Raw genomic sequence first — 18,133 nt, forward strand, 5'->3', positions numbered from 1 at the left:
TAGTACATAATTACTCCTGACCTCTTCATGTCAGCGGTAAGTACCTCACATATCTGCAGCATATCTTGTAGAAGTCCACTATGCGATATATATAATAAATAACAAAAAAGGCATATGAAGTCTGGGTGCCCAGCAAGTAATCCCGATCCTAGGGACGGTATAAACATACAAAAAAGTTCTTGCAGTACCGTGTTAAAAAGGTATAAAACTGGTTTATTCAGTGAACATCAAAAGGTGCAATGTTTCAATCCTTAAATCCCACATTGGGATCTTTCTCAAGCATGAGAAAGATCCCAATGTGGGATTTAAGGATTGAAACGTCACACCTTTTGATGTTGCCTGAATAAACCAGTTTTATACCTTTAACTCGGAGTGCTGCAAGATCTTTTGTGTGTGTGTATATATATATATATATATATATATATATATATATATATATATAAAATTATTATTTTTTTATTTAAAACTGATCATATTTCCCTCTCCATTTAACAGGCAAAAAAAAAGAAAAGTTTAAACAACGCTTCAATAAAAAAAATCATGCAAGCAACTCTCTAGATCCCGACTTCCTGGATCCCTATAAGTGTGACATTAGGGAGAACGGGAAACTTAAAGGGGTTGTCCACTTTCTGAAAACTGACGATCTATCCACCGGATAGGTCATCAGTATATGATCTGTGCGTGTCCGACATCCGGACCCCGCACCGATCCGCAACTGCGGCTATCACCATGCACCGGATGTTTTGAACGCAATGCAATAGTTGGAGCCGGTAAACAGATGGCTCCGACCACCGCATAGCAGCCGTTCGGCAGAACTGCAGCTCTGCTCCCATTCACTTGAATAGGAGCAGAGCTGCAATACTGCAGTCCGGCCAGTATTCTGCTTCCGGAGCCATCTGCTTCCGGAAAATTGTCTGATGACCGGAGGCAGCCGGAGTGGCGGATCAGTGCGTGGTCCGGTGGTCGGACAGGCACCGATCATATACCGATAATCTATCCAGTGGAAAATCCCTTTAAGTAACCACTTTCCTGCCTAAAGTTTTGAGAGAACAAACTACCGCTAACCTACTCGCATGCTATGGATGTTCACAATATGAAACCATATTATATATATATATATATATATATATATATATATATATATATATATATATATATAGTTGCATCATTAAAACATTCTCATCTACTCAAATAAATCCACTTTACTGATTTCATGACATGTGATAACCTAGACCAGACATGAAATTGTATAAATTTGGGCGTATATTCAATCCTTGTTACATCCGTATATTTCATTCTCAAAACAGAATGGAATTTCATCTGAAAGATGTGATAGTGTGTTTCCGCTTTCCACTGATGGAATCAGCTCCTGTTTTTGCCAAAAAACCTAGGCCATCAATGCTAAAATCCCAGAAGACCCATTTCAGATTTACAGAGGTCACAGACCTCCTGTGTCAAGCCATTGGTGGCACCCCCTTAAGCAGGGACAAAGGTCGCACGCCCCTAAGGCTGGCCCTGCATTTAAGAATATGAGCACAATCAGAACTACTTCTTGCTAGAACAATCTCAGAGAAAATTGGTTGGTTACCATGAGCAACAAGAACAAGTCAGGGAAAAAAAAGCAGAGCTCTGCTTGGTTGTTAAAAGACAGTTCTAATACAACCCTAAAGTGTGTTGTTATTTGTATTCTGAAAGAGTGGAGCTCTGAAAAAGCGTGATCTTACCATGTGTCCATTCTTGAGACTTCATCAAACAGAAGAAGACACATCACAGCTGCTGCTTCACCCAGTAAAACACTGTCATTTTGTAACAATAGGGATGCTGAAAATAAATAGAATATGCATTGAATTTCAGTTTATAGTTCACAGTTAGGCAAAAATATGTGATGTGAACACAACCTATCTTTAACACATACGTTGGGAAAAAGCTCCTGACGCATACGTTAAACATAGGCTTTTACAGATGCCCAACAATGGCATCTGACACAATAGACTTTAATGGTAACCCTAAACGGATACATAGTGAAATGGGGTCATGAGAGTTAAAGGGGTTTGCCCATTGGGGACATTTATGGCATATCCACAGGATATTCCATAAAGGCCACATAGATGCGGGTCCCACCTCTGGGACCAGCACCTATCACTAGAACGGGGCACCCTAAACTAAACCCCGTTCTACCTTTCTCAGTTCCGCCTCCCCTGGGCCACTTCGTAATTTCTGACTATGTAATCAGGAAAACAGCGTAACTCCCATAGAAGTGAATGGCAATTCACTTCTGAGGATTAGCCATAAATGTCCCTGATGGGCAAACCCCTTTAATGATGTATCCGTTAATACGTCACGAAAAGCTATTGGAAAATCCATTATGTATCTGTTAAAAGGATGCCTATGAAATATGGCATACAGTGGAATATGTCACCCATAGTTTCCAATGTTAAAAAAACAAAAAACAAAAAGTATACCACACGGTACATACTTTTTTTTGCGGGCTCCGCAATGTTTCGGCAGATGCAACTGCCTTTTTCAAGCATACGTGAAAGTTGCAACTGCCGAAACGTCGCTTATGAAATATAGTCAATCACTTGATTTTTTCACTTTGAAATCCCTGAGTGCTGCCCTATTTTTTTGAATCTACTACCAAGGATATAGCCTTCATCCTACAGGGCCTGCATCCGCATCTCTCTTTATCTATATGGTGCTGCTCCAGACGTATAACAGTCCAACGGACAGAGGGATACTCTTTTGGCCTCCATTGGGCTAACTGAGCCATATGGACAAGTTTTTTTGCCCGCAGCACTCAATGGGCAAAAAACGCCATGAAAAACGGCGTGCAGGCAGATCAAAATTTGCCTCAAAAGTCCAGACGGAATTTTGAGGCAGAATTTTCAGCCTGCAAAAAACTCTGTGTGAACATACCTTAAGAGTCAAGATTATGATGTATAGCTTTAAACTGAAGAGAAGGGAAAGTCAAACTTATCAAGAACCTTAAAGTACAATGTGACCTGCATAAAAATTATCATAAATAAAGGTCATCGTACTGGACTGATGTCTAATAACAAGTTAACTAGGTCTTCCCTTTGCACCTTAATAAATGGATCAATATTTTGAATTCATATTGGAATAAAAAAAAAAAATCTAATTTACACGTGTCAGAATGAAAACAAGTTTTTATCTACCTCTAGTTAAAATTAAGAAGAACTCTGCATCCTGTGCCAGTGACAAGCGCAATACAGGATCTGCATACACCATCTTCCGTAGTAAAGCCAGACATGGCAAAACCAAACACTCAAAATCCTGCAGATTGTTAAAAAAAAAAAAAAAGACAGATTGAGCATACTAACAATACTATACATACTAAACATATTTGGAAGCCCATCATTTCTTTTCTCTTTCAATAAGAAACATAATTAACCAAATACAGTAAGAAACTGAAAACATCTACTGTATTTTTTGGACTATAAGACGCAGTTTATATCTTAGAATCTGTGTGCTAAGGCCAAGTTCACACTTGTATTGTATAATCTGTTACTCTGATACGTTTTTATATTAACCCCTTCAGGACTGAGCCTGTTTTGGCCTTCAGGACGAAGCCGATTTTTCAACTCTGACATGTGTCACTTTATGTGGTAATTACTCCGGAATGCTTTTACCTATCCAAGCGATTCTGAGATTGTTTTCTCGTGACATATCGTACTTTGTTAGTGAAAAAATCTGGTCAATAAAATCAATATTTATTGGTAAAAAACACCAAGATTTAGATAAAATTAGCAAAAATTTGCATTTTTCTAAATTTAAATGTATCTACTTGTAAAACAGATAGTAATACCACACAAAATAGTTACTAGTTTACATCCTCCACATGTCTACTTTATGTTTGCATCGTTTTTTGAACATTCTTTTATTTTTCTAGGACGTTTCAAGGCTTAGAACTTTATCAGCAATTTCTCATATTTTCAAGAAAATTTCAATAGCCTATTTTTTCAGGGACCAGTTCAGTTCTGAAGTGGCTTTGATGGCCTTATATATTAGAAAGTCCCCATAAATCACCCCATTTTGAAAACTGCACCCCTCAAAGTATTCAAAACAGCATTCAGAAAGTATTTTAACCCTTTAGGCGTTTCACAGGAATTAAAGCAAAGTAGAGGTGAAACGTACAAATTTCTGATTTTTTTGCCAAAATTCATTTGTAATACATTTTTTCTGTACCACTGATTTTACCCGAGAAATGCAACTCAATATTTATTGCCCAGATTCTGTAGTTTTTAGAAATATGCCACATGTGGCTCTAGTGTGCCAATGGACTGAAACACCGGCCTCAGAAACAAAAGGAGCACCCAGTGGATTTTGGGGCCTCCATTTTTTAGAATATATTTTAGGCACCATGTTAGGTTTGAATAGGTCTTGTGGTACCAAAACAGTAAAGACCCCCAAAAGTGACCCCATTTTGGAAACTACACCCCTCAAGAAATTTATCTAGGGGTATAGTTAGCATTTTGAACCCACAGTTTTTTTGCTAAATTTGAATTAGTATTTTTACAAGGCATAAAGTAGAAAAAACACCCCAACATATGTAAAGCAATTTCTTCCGATTATAGCAATACCCCAGTTGTTTTGCTGAATTCATTGGAATTAGTCTGTAAAGGTAAAAATCTAATTTCTGTAAAAACTTAGACATTTTTCATTTTTACAAGGAATAAAGGAGAAAAAGCCCCCCCAACATTTGTAGAACAATTTCTCCCGATTACGGAAATACGCCATATGTGGTAATAAAGTGCTGTTTGGACCCACACCGGGGCTTAGAAGGGAAGGAGCGCTATTTGGCTTTTGGAGCTCAAATTTAGCTGGAATAGTTTTTGGGTGTTATGTCGAATTTGCAAAGCCCCCCAAAAGTAACCCCATTTGGGAAACTACACCACTTAAGGAATCTATCTAGGGGTATAGTGAGCATTTAGACCCCAAACGTCTATTGCAGAATTTATTAGAATTAGACCGTGAAAATTAAGATCAACATTATTTCCACTAAAATGTTGAATATTTTCAATTTCACAAAGGATAAAAGGAGGAAAAAGCACCCCAACATTTGTAAAGCAATTACGCCCGAGTACGGCTATACGGCTGACATTAGTATCACGTGACTGTGGGCCACGCATGCGCAGTTGCGTTTCATGGATGCCGGAGTAGTGTGATGCGTTGGACCCGTGAGTGCTATGTGCCTTCGCTTTGGGTGAATGCCAGTGATTATACACTTATATGTATTTCCTCCATACACCTGAAACTTTACAGCTGGTGAATATTAAACTTTGAGTCTGATTTAGGATATTGCGATGTTATTTTTATTAGGTCACTTCTTATTGCTGTTCATATGTTCACAAATACGTGGTTCTTCTATGTTATGATATTGACACTATGGATCTTGTATGATCAATTATGCGCTTATAAAATGTAAAATCTTTTTACGAAGATGTTTACCTCTGATTATGGCTCATCCCATTGTGGGTTGTATAAATGTACTGAACCATCTGTTTTACATTGCTTGACAAAGGCTGCAATGAGCAGCTGAAACGTTGCACCTTTTCACTGATGGGTGAATACATTTTGCTACTTTTGACTTGTGGAGTGCTGCCTCTTTTTCCATTTTGTCTGCATTTGTGGATTTACGAGTCGGATGCCTGGAGGCCTGCATCCTAATACTCTGGAGGTTTTCTGTTCTACAGTGCTGCGCGCTTCTCCTTTGGATATACACCCACATATATATATAGCACTGTGTAATAATAAAGAATAAGAACGATAATAAATAGTGCAGAACTACACTCAAAGATTCAAGGAAACGGTCTAACAGAAAAACGGTCTTTGTTGTCAAAATCAACCACAGTCCAGGATTTATTTTTTTTAAGAGCTCTTTAAGAAATTAAAACTGTGCTGTGATCGGTTGCTATGATTTTCTGTTAGACAGTTGTCATGAAACTCCCTCAATGTTTATTGCAATGAGCTCAAGCTGTTCCTTGCATTTCTCCCATAACATTAAAAAAATATATATTTTATTTTTTACGATAAAAAGTGGTTGAAAAAACTTGTTAAGTACTTAAAGGGGTTGTTCCTCCTTTTTAAAAAGAAGTTGGCGCAACTATAAGCGTCCAGCTCTTCTACCATTGGAGATCAGCTGTTATGCTGGGGGAAGCCACGATCGGTTACGTAGCATTAAATGCTGTCCATTCAAATATTTACGTCCGTCCATGTAATGCATTGACTTGCTGGGTCTCTGTGTCCGTTCCGACACAGGGAGGTCTAGAGCAGGAGACCTCTATGACGTCCACATGCCCTAACAGGCATATTGACAGGGGTGGTCTTGGTTAGTCAACCTTTAAAGAATGTTCTGCAATATGGTAGAGAAAAGGTATATATTTTATTGCATAACTAGGCTGATTTGCTGTTCTGGAATCTGCCATACTGGTAGTCACCCAGCTTTCCCAGAAACTTATTAAACTATCAAATTAGACTATTTATTAAGAAAGAAAGAGGACAAAATAACTTATATGAACAGGTGGTTTTATTGTAGGTAGAAAAAGTCCTATAATACATCTCTACAGTTGAACTTTTACAGCAAAGCAAATTAGGCTTAAAAGGGGTATTCTATAAGGGGTATTCGGTGAATATGCCATACATGCCCAAGATGGGAATACCCCTTTGATTCTATCACAGCTAGCCTGTTCACTATCAATTCTTCCATAGTAGCTGCACTTACCTCTCCACTATGATGCACACATTTCTGTAATATGCTACAGATTTTTCGCACAATCCCCAGTTCCTTAAAAACACTGTGCATCGCCACGTCTGTAAATAAAAGAGTCATCTAGAATTAAATAATTGTTATAACATCAATCCTATTTTTCTTATTAAATACCATCTACAGCTTAATGCACATCGCTCTTCCATGTAAATTCCCTGAAATTAGAAATGGTGACAAACCATAGTGGTGAAGAATGGATATAATGACCGATTAAGAAGAGCTAGACTGGCCATGTGCAGAATGTCTGAGAGGGTGCACGATCACTTAAAGAGGACCCTGTCCCCTCTAAATACTTGTTTTCCCTATAAGACAAATCTGGAACTTATTTCCTTAGAAGTCTGCATTGTGCCGTTCCCATCTGTTATTCCTCTTAGAAACGTATGACTAGTCATACGTTTCTAACACCCAGTTGTCAATTTATTCATACATTTCTAAGAGGAATAATAGAGGAACAGCAGAATAAACACAGTTCTAAGAAAAGATGGTCCGGAATTTTCATTTCATGGGAAATACAATTCTTTACTAAGACACATTTCAGTAGAGGCGACAGGTCCTCTTTAAGTGACGATAATCAGGCATATACTTAAAATCATGGGATATACTGAAAAATGTATATTAAGATCTAGTCAAAGACACTTTGAAAACACGTTTGACACACAAAATAAACGTATCACACTAAGGCCCTGTTACACGTTCCGCTGCAAAAAACCGCCTCCCATTAATTTCAATGGGAGGCGGACGCTTCTTTTTCCCCGATAGCTGATTTTTTTCAGATAGCGGGAAAAATAAGCGCCCTGCTCGATTTTCGGGTGGTTGAATCTTCCCGCCACGCAAAATCTGCCGTGTGAACAGGGCCTAACACCGGCCGCTATGAATTTTTTTTCTATAATAAGTGGTCACTTGTCCTCCAAAAAAGACCCATTCTTTAGCCTGTTTTATAGGCCGTGTGTGGTTTATATACGCTCATCTCATGTTTTAAAAAATCCATTTAAATTAACTTTCCAAAAGGAATTCTAATAACCGGCAAGTTTACAAGAACAAATGTAATGGATTCCGTGCGACCTGCTGATGTATCTTTTCTGTAGAGGAGCAAAGTTAATCTAACTGATTATTCTCAGGTGACACGAGGAATAAAAACAAACATCTTGCTTATCTTACCTTGTGCTATAACTGCCAGCTGTTCAGCTGCTGATTTGCGGAGTGCCATGTCCACAGTTTCCGAAGTAAAGACTTCAGCCACTTTCCTGACAGTGTCTGCCTACAGATTCAATGCACATTGAATACTGATTAAAAAAAAAAACCTGGCACACGGCAATAAAAGCACACTGCTCAGAGCGATAATGGCGAGATGTATTCAACAACTCATCCAAGTTAAACTACAATAAATACAAATACGCACAACTAGATGCACAAAGAATCCCAACACTAAAATCCATGTGTATACTTGTGTATGCATACAAGCACATAATAAGAGCTTTACACCGAATGTACATCAGTGATCTCATATAATGTGATTAATACCAATATTACCTTGAAAAAAGATGTTCCTTTGTCATCCAGCTTTAAGTCAACTGGTCGCTCAGCGATATAAAGACTGACAGCCTTAGATATTAAATGTCCTTGCAGCTCGGGGCGCTTGCAATTCGACTCCTTCTCATTCATTAAATGGACTGATAACCACTTAATGCCCAATGAACGTAGCCTAGAAAAATAAGACCATAAAAAGCAGGTGAAAAACTGTAAAGTGACTTATAAAGAAGTATATTGATAGTTGATAAGAGAAGACACAAAAACCTGGAATAACCTATTCCCATTTTTATGACAGCTATAACAATTTGCTGCAGTACTTCGAGCTCCAACAGAACGTTTAAAAGTGATCATACTATAGAGAAGCTTCTTTACCAACACCAATGGTAAATTCAAGTATAACAAAACTAATGAACAGATTTATAAAGAGAAGAGTTAAGATAGTCGATTATTTATCGGACAGTGGAGGAAGAAAGACTTGCTGTCTGATTTCAAGGTCAACAGGAAGAATTTTGAAAGCAGCATGAATAAGGAAAATAGCGCGAAATAACTTGAAATCATACAAAAACACTAAAGCAAAAGTATTTGCCAAGATACTTAAAAGGGTTGTCCAGGCATTTTATATTGATGGCCTATACTTAGTATGGGCCATCAATATCTGATCAGTGGGGGTCCGACTCTCGGCACCCTTACCGATCAGCTGATTGATCGGGGTGCGGCGCTCGTAACCGCAGCCTTTTTAGTGTTTACCAGGCACAGCATCGTACACTTCTATAGCGACTGTGTCTTAGATTGCGGCTACAATCCGGAACTACAATCCCAGGCACAGCCGTTATGAAACCTCCCACCGATCTGATATTGACAGTCTATCCTTAGGATAGATTATCAATCTAAAATGTCCGGAAAACCTCTTTAAAGGTGTTGACTTATCACAGACAACACATTTCAGATTAGAGGTCTGGCTCCCGGCATCACCACAGCCAGTTAGGGGAAATGTATTATTGCATGGTGGCAATTCAGAGGAATGGCCGGCCATGTAATACATGGTCAGCTCAAGTCCTCCAGAGTTTTGGCTCATTGGAGGCCGAGCGGTGTATCCCCTATATGACGTCCATATGCCCTAATGAATAATATGGACAGGTGTTTTCTTCATAGCAACAGTGTGCATTCATTTTAAATGTGATGTCAGGGCTGAGTAGTTTTATTTAGATTATTTCACGAGAATTGCGCTACTGCCGTTTGCCTTCAGTGGCAACATGGGAGGAAGCAGTAGTCTAAGACGGTGCCGGGGCTTGTAATAGATGCCAACAGTCTGGGCAGGCACAGCTGATGAAGTCACTGAGTGCCAACCTACTTCATTCTGTTGTTGCCATGTTTTAATAAACCCCACAGGTTGGCCCATTATGTCTATATTATCAAGAGGCGCAAAAGTGTGAAATATCACAAACTACTACTTTTGGATATGATGCTGAAAGAGTTATTGATTTAAAAACAAACCAGAGAATTGAAAACTATTACAAAATTTATTAAGAAAAAGTTCTTCACTTACGTTAGTTTTTTGGCAAATAGAAACCGTACTGCTGCTTTTAACAGAGTTGTTTTGGGCAAAACTCCCTCCCCACTTTCCGATGTTTCACATAAAGCCACAATTGAAGTGCCTAGCGTTTCCTCCGTGTCAGCAAAACCCTGAGTTGACAAAATGAATTTTAGTTGATGGCGGTGCACAACACAAACAATATAAAATCACAGTGAAGACCATCCCATTATACACAAAAGAGGCTGCGAGAATGAAAAGGAGACATCGTGGACTGCAGCTAGTGTAGCATATCCAAGTTAAAGAGTAACTCCGATTGTGACACTTTATAAGATGTCCATGATGGGTTGAGCTAGAGTCCCCAACTATACAGGACCATTGCGTGGAAGGGCTGTAAACTGTACTTGGCATAGAGCTAAAAAGAACATTTGTGAGTACAGCCCTGTCAGCTACGCTCGGCCGATCAGCATTGCTTAGAACACTCTGTTTTATGCCGATTGGGTTGGACAGGGCTTCTCCCATCTGTTCTCTTCAGCTGGATTCCAGACACAGTATGCATCCCCACGCACTCTGGTTCTGATCTCTGTATAGTAGGTTTAACCCTTCGAGGGCAATTTATAGATGCCCTTGTTACATAGTTACATAGTTAGTACGGCTGAAAAAAGACACGTCCATCAAGTTCAACCAAGGGACGGGAAAAGGGAAGGAAAAATTTCTACACATAGGAGCGAATATTTTTTTGTTCTAGGAAATTATCTAACCCTTTTTTAAAGCCATCTACTGTCCCTGCTGTGACCAGCTCCTGCGGTAGGCTATTCCATAGATTCACAGTTCTCACGGTAAAGAAGCCTTGTCGCCTCTGCAGCTTGAACCTTTTTTTCTCCAGACGGAGGGAGTGCCCCCTTGTTTTTTTGAGGGGGTTTTACAAGGAACAGGATTTCACCATATTTTTTGTATGTGCCATTAATATATTTATATAAGTTAATCATGTCCCCCCTTAGTCGTCTTTTTTCAAGGCTAAATAGGTTTAATTCTTTCAATCTTTCCTCATAACTTAAATTCTCCATGCCCCTAATTAGCTTCGTTGCTCTTATTTGTATTTTTTCCAACTCCAGGGCATCCTTTCTATGAACTGGAGCCCAGAACTGAACTGCATATTCTTGATGAGGCCTCACTAATGCTTTGTAAAGTGGCAATATAACATCCCTGTCCCGTGAGTCCATGCCTCTTTTAATACATGACAATATCCTGCTGGCCTTTGAAGCAGCTGATTGACACTGCATGCTGTTATTGAGTTTATGATTTACAAGTACACCCAGATCCTTCTCAACAAGTGAATCCGCCAGTGTAGCTCCCCCTAGGACATATGATGCATGCAGGTTGTTCGTACTCAGGTGCATAACTTTACATTTATCTACATTAAACTTCATCTGCCAAGTGGACGCCCAAACACTCAGTTTGTTTAAATCTGCCTGCAATTCATGAACATCTTCCATAGTCTGAACTATATTACATAGCTTGGTGTCATCTGCAAAAATAGAAATAGTGCTATTAATCCCTTCCTCTATATCATTAATAAATAAGTTGAATAATAGTGGTCCCAGCACTGAACCCTGGGGTACACCACTTATAACTGGGGACCATTCAGAGTAAGAATCATTGACCACAACCCTCTGGATACAGTCCTTGAGCCAATTCTCAATCCAATTACAAACTATATTTTCTAAACCTATAGTCCTTAATTTACCCATTAGGCGTCTATGGGGGACAGTGTCAAATGCCTTTGCAAAGTCCAAAAACACTAAATCCCCTCTGTCTAGACTTCTGCTCACCTCTTCATAAAAACAGATTAGGTTAGTTTGACAACTTCTGTCCTTAGTAAAACCGTGCTGGCTGTCACTTATAATGCTATTTATTGTCACATAATCCTGTATATAGTCCCTCAATAGCCCCTCAAACATTTTCCCCACGATGGATGTTAAGCTTACTGGTCTATAATTACCCGGAGAAGACCTAGAGCCCTTTTAGAAAATCGGCACCACATTTGCGCTGCGCCAGTCCCTTGGCACTATACCAGTCACTAGAGATTCTCTGAATATTATGAAAAGGGGGACAGAAATAACTGAACTAAGCTCTTTAAGAATTCTAGGGTGTAACCCATCTGGTCCCGGGGCCTTGTGCACATTTATTTTATTTAATTTAGCTTGGACCATATCTACATTCATCCAATTCAGTATATCAACTGATATATTAACAGCACTGGCACCGGCTAAATCAGCTGCTCTTTCTTCTGTTGTATATACAGAGCTAAAGAACCCATTTAGTAACTCTGCCTTCTCTTGATCCCCTGTGACCAACTCCCCATTACCACTATCTAGGGGTCCTACATGTTCAGACCTTGGCTTTTTAGCATTTATATACTTGAAGAATTTTTTGGGATTTGTTTTACTATCCTTGACCACCTGCCTTTCATTTTGTATTTTTGCTAATTTTATTAAATTTTTACAGATTTTATTAAGCTCTTTATATTTTACAAAGGCTACAGCTGTACCCTCAGATTTGTATTTTTTAAATGCCCTTTTTTTGTCATGTATTGCCCCTTTCACAGAAGGTGTAAGCCATGTGTGGTTTAATTTTAGTCGTTTATACTGGTTACCTGTAGGAATAAATTTTGCACTATAATAACTCAAAGTAGATTTGAAAATCTCCCATTTATCATTTGTTCCATTATTTGACATTAGTTCTTCCCAGTCTATATCCTGAATTGCCGCCCTCATCCTGGGGAAATTGGCTTTCTTAAAATTAAATGTTTTTGCCCTCCCAGCCTGCGTTTGTTTTTTACAGTATAGGTAAAATATAACTATATTATGATCACTGTTACCGAGGTTTTCACGAACATTGACATTCCCAACAAGATCTGCATTATTAGAAATGACCAGATCCAACAGAGCTTCACCTCTAGTCGGGTCTTCCACAAACTGGCCCATAAAATTTTCCTGCAACAGGTTGAGGAAATGTCTCCCCTTTGCAGTTGAAGCTGAACCATGACACCAATTAATATCCCGGAAATTAAAATCTCCCATTATCACTACAGTACCCGCCTGTGCAGCCCGCTCCATCTGTTTATATAGCTGAACTTCCATCTCCTCAGTTACATTGGGGGGGTCTATAGATTACACCAAAAGCAATTTTTTCAGTGTTTACCTCCCTTTCTAGTTCCACCCACAAGGTTTCAACCTCCTCACAGTATTCACCCACTATTGTCTCTTTCACACTCGCCTTCATATCATTTCTCACATACAGACATACACCACCACCTTTCCTATTAGTCCTGTCTTTCCGAAAAAGTGTAAAACCCTGTAGATTTACAGCCCAGTCATGTGAAGAGTCCAGCCATGTTTCAGCAACACCAACTATATCTATATTTTCTTCCAGTATCAAGGCCTCCAGCTCCCCCATTTTGCTTGCCAGACTTCTGCCATTTGTGAACATACACTTTAACTTACCAGTCAGTTTTTCACTTTTATTATCAGAAATGTGATTTGACATTAATTGGGCCTTTTTATTTACACTGATGTTTTGTAACGAAAGGATCTCCTTATCCTGTTGTCTAGTCCTCTCCCCACATTCTGTTTCTCCCCCCACCAATATAGTCTGACCCCTCTCTAACCTGGCTACCCCTTTATTTTCTACATTGACCTCCCTCCTCAGCCCTAGTTTAAATACTCCACCACCCCAGCTAGAATTCTCTCCCCCCAGCACAGCGGACCCCCTTCCATTTAGGTGCAAATCATCTGCAGAATACAGTTTGTACCCCAATGAAAAGTCAGCCCAGTGCTCTAGGAACCCAAATCCTTCTCCTCTACACCAAGACTTCAGCCATGCATTTAACTCCCTGAGCTCCCGCTGTCTTTCCTGTGATGCGCATGGCACAGGCAGTATTCCTGAGAATACTACTTTGGAGGTCCTTCCCTTCAGCTTGTAGCCTAGTTCTTTAAAATTATTCTTAAGGCTCCTCCACCTACCATTTATTCTGTCGTTGGTACCGACATGGACCACGACAGCTGGATCATCACCAGCCCCTCCCAGCAATTTGTCCACCCGTTCCACCACATGCCTAACCCTGGCACCAGGGAGACAGCAAACCATTCGGTTGAGGTGGTCTTGGCGACAAATTATTCTATCCGTCTTCCTGATTATAGAATTCCCTACGACTATCAATTGTCTTGGCTTACCTGCATTACCATCCCACCGACTACTAGCTGGGCTGTTCTCCCGGCTGTTAGGGAGATCAGTATCCACTAGGTCACGACAGAAAATTTTAAATTTACTTCTAGTTAATATTGAAAATAAAGCAATCAAAACATTTAATAGTATTACAGCCTCAGTACAATACAAAAGTCATTTATTCACTAGAGCATGTAATATTCAATATTGCAATATTCAGGCAGCCAGCGTTTCTACTTTCTCAGCATAAACCATTTCAAGTTATTCATAGGTGGGCATATTACCTGTAAAAGTGGCATTACTGGATATAGTGCTTCAATAAACATATTCCAAGATGATGCAGTCATCACAAGACGCCCTTGTAGGAAATATGTTAGAACAGCTTTAGCAGCCAAACAAACCTGTAAGCAAAGAAAAGTTATGAGACTTCTGCAATTTTTTTCAGAATGTAAAACATTTCTAAAAACTTTAATAAATTGATCTTCCGTGAGAAATATTTTTGCTGACCAAATTTTATAATCCTTATCCATAATCAAATGTAAACCAATCATAATAAACTGGATTGTCTACTGTAATAGAACATAAAAAATAATCCAAGATCCATGTGAAAGTGGTTGTCCAGGCGAAACAATACACTGCATATAACACAGCAGCTGAATGTGGGCAGGACTGCGGTCAAATAGACAAGTTGCTCTCCAGTCCCATTCTGACAGCTTACTAGGAGATCAATGCACACAGCAATATTGTAAATCCCCTTTACATACTCACAAAAATGTATAGAAGTTTATATATTTGTTTATTTTTCTGCTGGTTATGCAATATATTACATTGTTATTTCATTGTATTACTATAAAATGCTGACATGTTCAGGAGAACTTTAAACAGATTAAAAAATTGGTAATATTAATTTATGCAAGTTATTTCAAAGGGGTTGTCCCGCAACAACTTCTTAGGCCCCATGCACACGACCGTATTTTTCAGCCGTAATTATGGACCGTAATTACGGAACCACTCATTTCAATGGGTTACGGACATCTTTCCGTATTTTTACGGATGGGTGTTCGTGGCGTCTAAATTATAGAATGAGTCCTTTTTTTATCCGTAATTACGGCATGGACTCCCCATAGAAGTCCATGGGCGCTTATGTAATTATGGACGGCTACAGATGTGTACCTGTAGCCGTCCGTAATTACGGAAGCGTTGCTATGCGACGCCATGTGATTAGCCAAGATTCCTCTTTTTTTTTGTGGATCCGTATATACGGATGCACTGTGGACCTTATTTATGGACACCGTTCAATGTATGCTGATGATTTACGGATGACTACGGATATTTAAGGACAGTATTTATGGATGGATGAAAAATATGGTTGTGTGCATGGGATCCTATTCCTTATAGGAAACTAACTCTTTCTACAATTGAAATAGTTAAAAACAAAGAAAAAGCCTTTAGCTAGTCTGGGAGATAGGAAGTATTTACTTAAACTAGCGCCCCCTGATGTAGCCAAGTCACACTCTTTGCACGTCCATCAGACCATGCTATAGCTGGAGGACCCGCAGACAGGAGTGTACCAAGGATCTTCAGGGCTCCTAGTGGAGTATTGATCTCTGCCTCGGAATCATACTCTGCTTTCTCACTGCTCCTCTGCAAGAAAGCCAAGCACGCGCACTAGCGAGAGCTTGCCAGGACAGCATGAGACGTACTGCCTGTACTGCGCAAGTCAGGTATCGTATCGTAAATTTCAATATTTATCAGTAATGTGTGTCTAGTGTTTGCAAGTGAAGATATCCATTATGTTAGATTTTTTAATGGTAAATATGTAAAAAGAAGGTGGCAGTGATGCAGCAGTCGGGGGGGGGGAGTCAATAATAGAGTGGTACATACAATGATTAATTGGGTTTGCAGTAACCAGTCTCCCTATTGCCATCACGTTGGCCTCTCCTAAATACCTTCCATTATTGCTCGTTCCACGTGGAAAAATGAAGTCAGAAAACAAATAAACAAGTAAAACACTATAAACATCTCATACGCATATTGTATGTGTTTGGAACATGTTTCGTAGAAGACAAAAGTAAAGGGAGCACCTCATTGTTGGAGTCCTGTAGGCCAAATGTAGTGATTTCATACAGAACTTTTGGTTGCAGAAGAAAATGTATACCATTGCAAATAGAGGACACGGGCTTGGTGACATTGTGAACCCCTAAAGAATCCTAAAATGACAACAAAATAAAGGATAAATAAAACATTTAAATAAGAGTTTGTTTTTTTATTACTATAAAACATATTTACTTTAAAAACAGGTCTCTTTGATATAACCATGAAAGGGTTATAGAGGCACTAAAATGAAAAATAAATAAAAGATAGTAATACCAGCTGCCTAGTTGAATATCCACTCTCCCCTGATACTATTCTAGTATTCTATTGCAAATTTTAATCAAAACCAGTTTAAAAAAAATAATAATTTCATTCTTCTATGTCACGTTCATTGATCTCCCCTTCCTATGTTTAGGTTACCAGCTAAGAGAATGGATAAAGAAGGAAAGATGGGGCTTAGATTGATTTTTCTCTGGCTGGGGGATAGTGGAGATGTTCCCTACTGTTCTGACTGAATCAGGCATCAAGCAAAGCCACCCTATTCTAATACTTTAGTCAAAAACATATTTCACGTACTAATAGGTGTAGAGGTGTAGTGTTTAGTACATATAATATGTTTTAAGTTGTAGCACCAGCTCCTGACCTTTTTCACCAAGACAATTGCAGCTTAATGATTTACATGTGACCTTCGTTCATGAAATAAATAAAAAGATTTAGTGGTCTAGGAGGCCACATGTGGTACCACGTATAACATTTCTGTGTAGGTTTTTACTTGTTGGTTTCGCACCCATAACAAAATTGGAAGGTGTAAATATGCCATAATGCACAATATTAGCAGCAAACCACATGCATGGCATCGGAGAGCCATATGCGGCTCCCAAGCTACTGGTTAACAGTGGGACCTATTTTATACTTCATGAATGATGTTGGAATCATGAATAGGGATTACGCTTATGGCACCTATATAAGAAAAATAGTTTTCTTACAACATTAAAGCCCTCTTCGGCTTCTTCGGATTACACATACTTCCTGCAATAAAAAAATAAAATAAAATTGGCATTTATACCTTAACAATTTCAAGACAGCAGTTATAAGCTTCTGCTCTCACTGCAGGCACCCAATTGGACATCATTCGCAAGAGAACTTTCTGACTTTCCTCCAGTAATACAGGGCCACTCTGCGCAGAACTGTAGCTGTTTAAAGACAAAGATCATCATAAAAAGACAATGCACACATTTGAAGATCAACTGGAGTAACTTTGTAAACACATTGCAGTGCCCTCATGCTGAATCGCAGTTTGTATACCGTGGTCTGGAGCGGTTTTAACCATTCTGCTGGTTGTTATGGGAAACAGTCAAACTTGTTGACACACCCCTAATAACTTAGCTGAGCTCCAATAACGCAGTGAAACAGTTTTTACAACACTGGGTTACTATACAGTGCTTGTAAAGACTTCATTCCAAGAATGCAAACCTGCTGAGAAAGCAAAAAATACTAGGAAACTTCAGCTCTAAAACCTGCAGAATTGTCAATGCAACTATAAAACAAGCTGTACCTCCAGATCAGGACAAGATAAGTAAAGTATTTATCGCAAGCAGGCAAGCAAGGGATGCCACTCGCAAGGCCATCGACTTAATTCTATTTGCCAGGCAGCTTGGATACCCCAGTGCACCAGATGCAGAGAAAGCATTTCACAGAGTGTGTGCTGGGGCTTCATGAGGTCCGTGCTCCAGAGCAATCCTGTCCTTGTATTCTACACCTCAAGCAAGAGTCCAATATAAAAGAAAAATGTCTAATAGCTTTAAAGAGAACCGATCATATCCCCAGACATGTCTGTTATAGTAAATACTTGTAGCCCCAATTATATAAATATTCTAGGACATCTTTTCTTAGAACTCTGCATTGTGTCAGTCCCTCTGTTATTCCTCCTGTGAATTTAAGACAACTGGGTGTTACCAGGTGGT

At 39.2% G+C, this 18,133-nt stretch overlaps 1 protein-coding gene across 1 annotated transcript in view; it reads right to left on the minus strand.

Annotated features, from left to right (window-relative positions):
• Nucleotides 1-18,133, minus strand: part of RTTN (rotatin) — a 246,053-nt gene that overhangs the window by 145,214 nt on the left and 82,706 nt on the right. The window contains exons 15-23 of the mRNA XM_075826473.1: nt 17,236-17,362; nt 16,160-16,285; nt 14,360-14,476; nt 9,864-10,000; nt 8,318-8,489; nt 7,946-8,045; nt 6,743-6,831; nt 3,177-3,294; nt 1,725-1,821 (exon numbers count right to left, since the gene is read on the minus strand). Coding sequence (XP_075682588.1) covers nt 1,725-1,821; nt 3,177-3,294; nt 6,743-6,831; nt 7,946-8,045; nt 8,318-8,489; nt 9,864-10,000; nt 14,360-14,476; nt 16,160-16,285; nt 17,236-17,362 — 1,083 coding nt within the window. The remainder of the gene's footprint in view (nt 1-1,724; nt 1,822-3,176; nt 3,295-6,742; nt 6,832-7,945; nt 8,046-8,317; nt 8,490-9,863; nt 10,001-14,359; nt 14,477-16,159; nt 16,286-17,235; nt 17,363-18,133) is intronic.

The sequence above is a fragment of the Rhinoderma darwinii genome, chromosome 5 (genome assembly GCF_050947455.1).
Source record: "Rhinoderma darwinii isolate aRhiDar2 chromosome 5, aRhiDar2.hap1, whole genome shotgun sequence".
Taxonomy (NCBI): domain Eukaryota; kingdom Metazoa; phylum Chordata; class Amphibia; order Anura; family Rhinodermatidae; genus Rhinoderma; species Rhinoderma darwinii.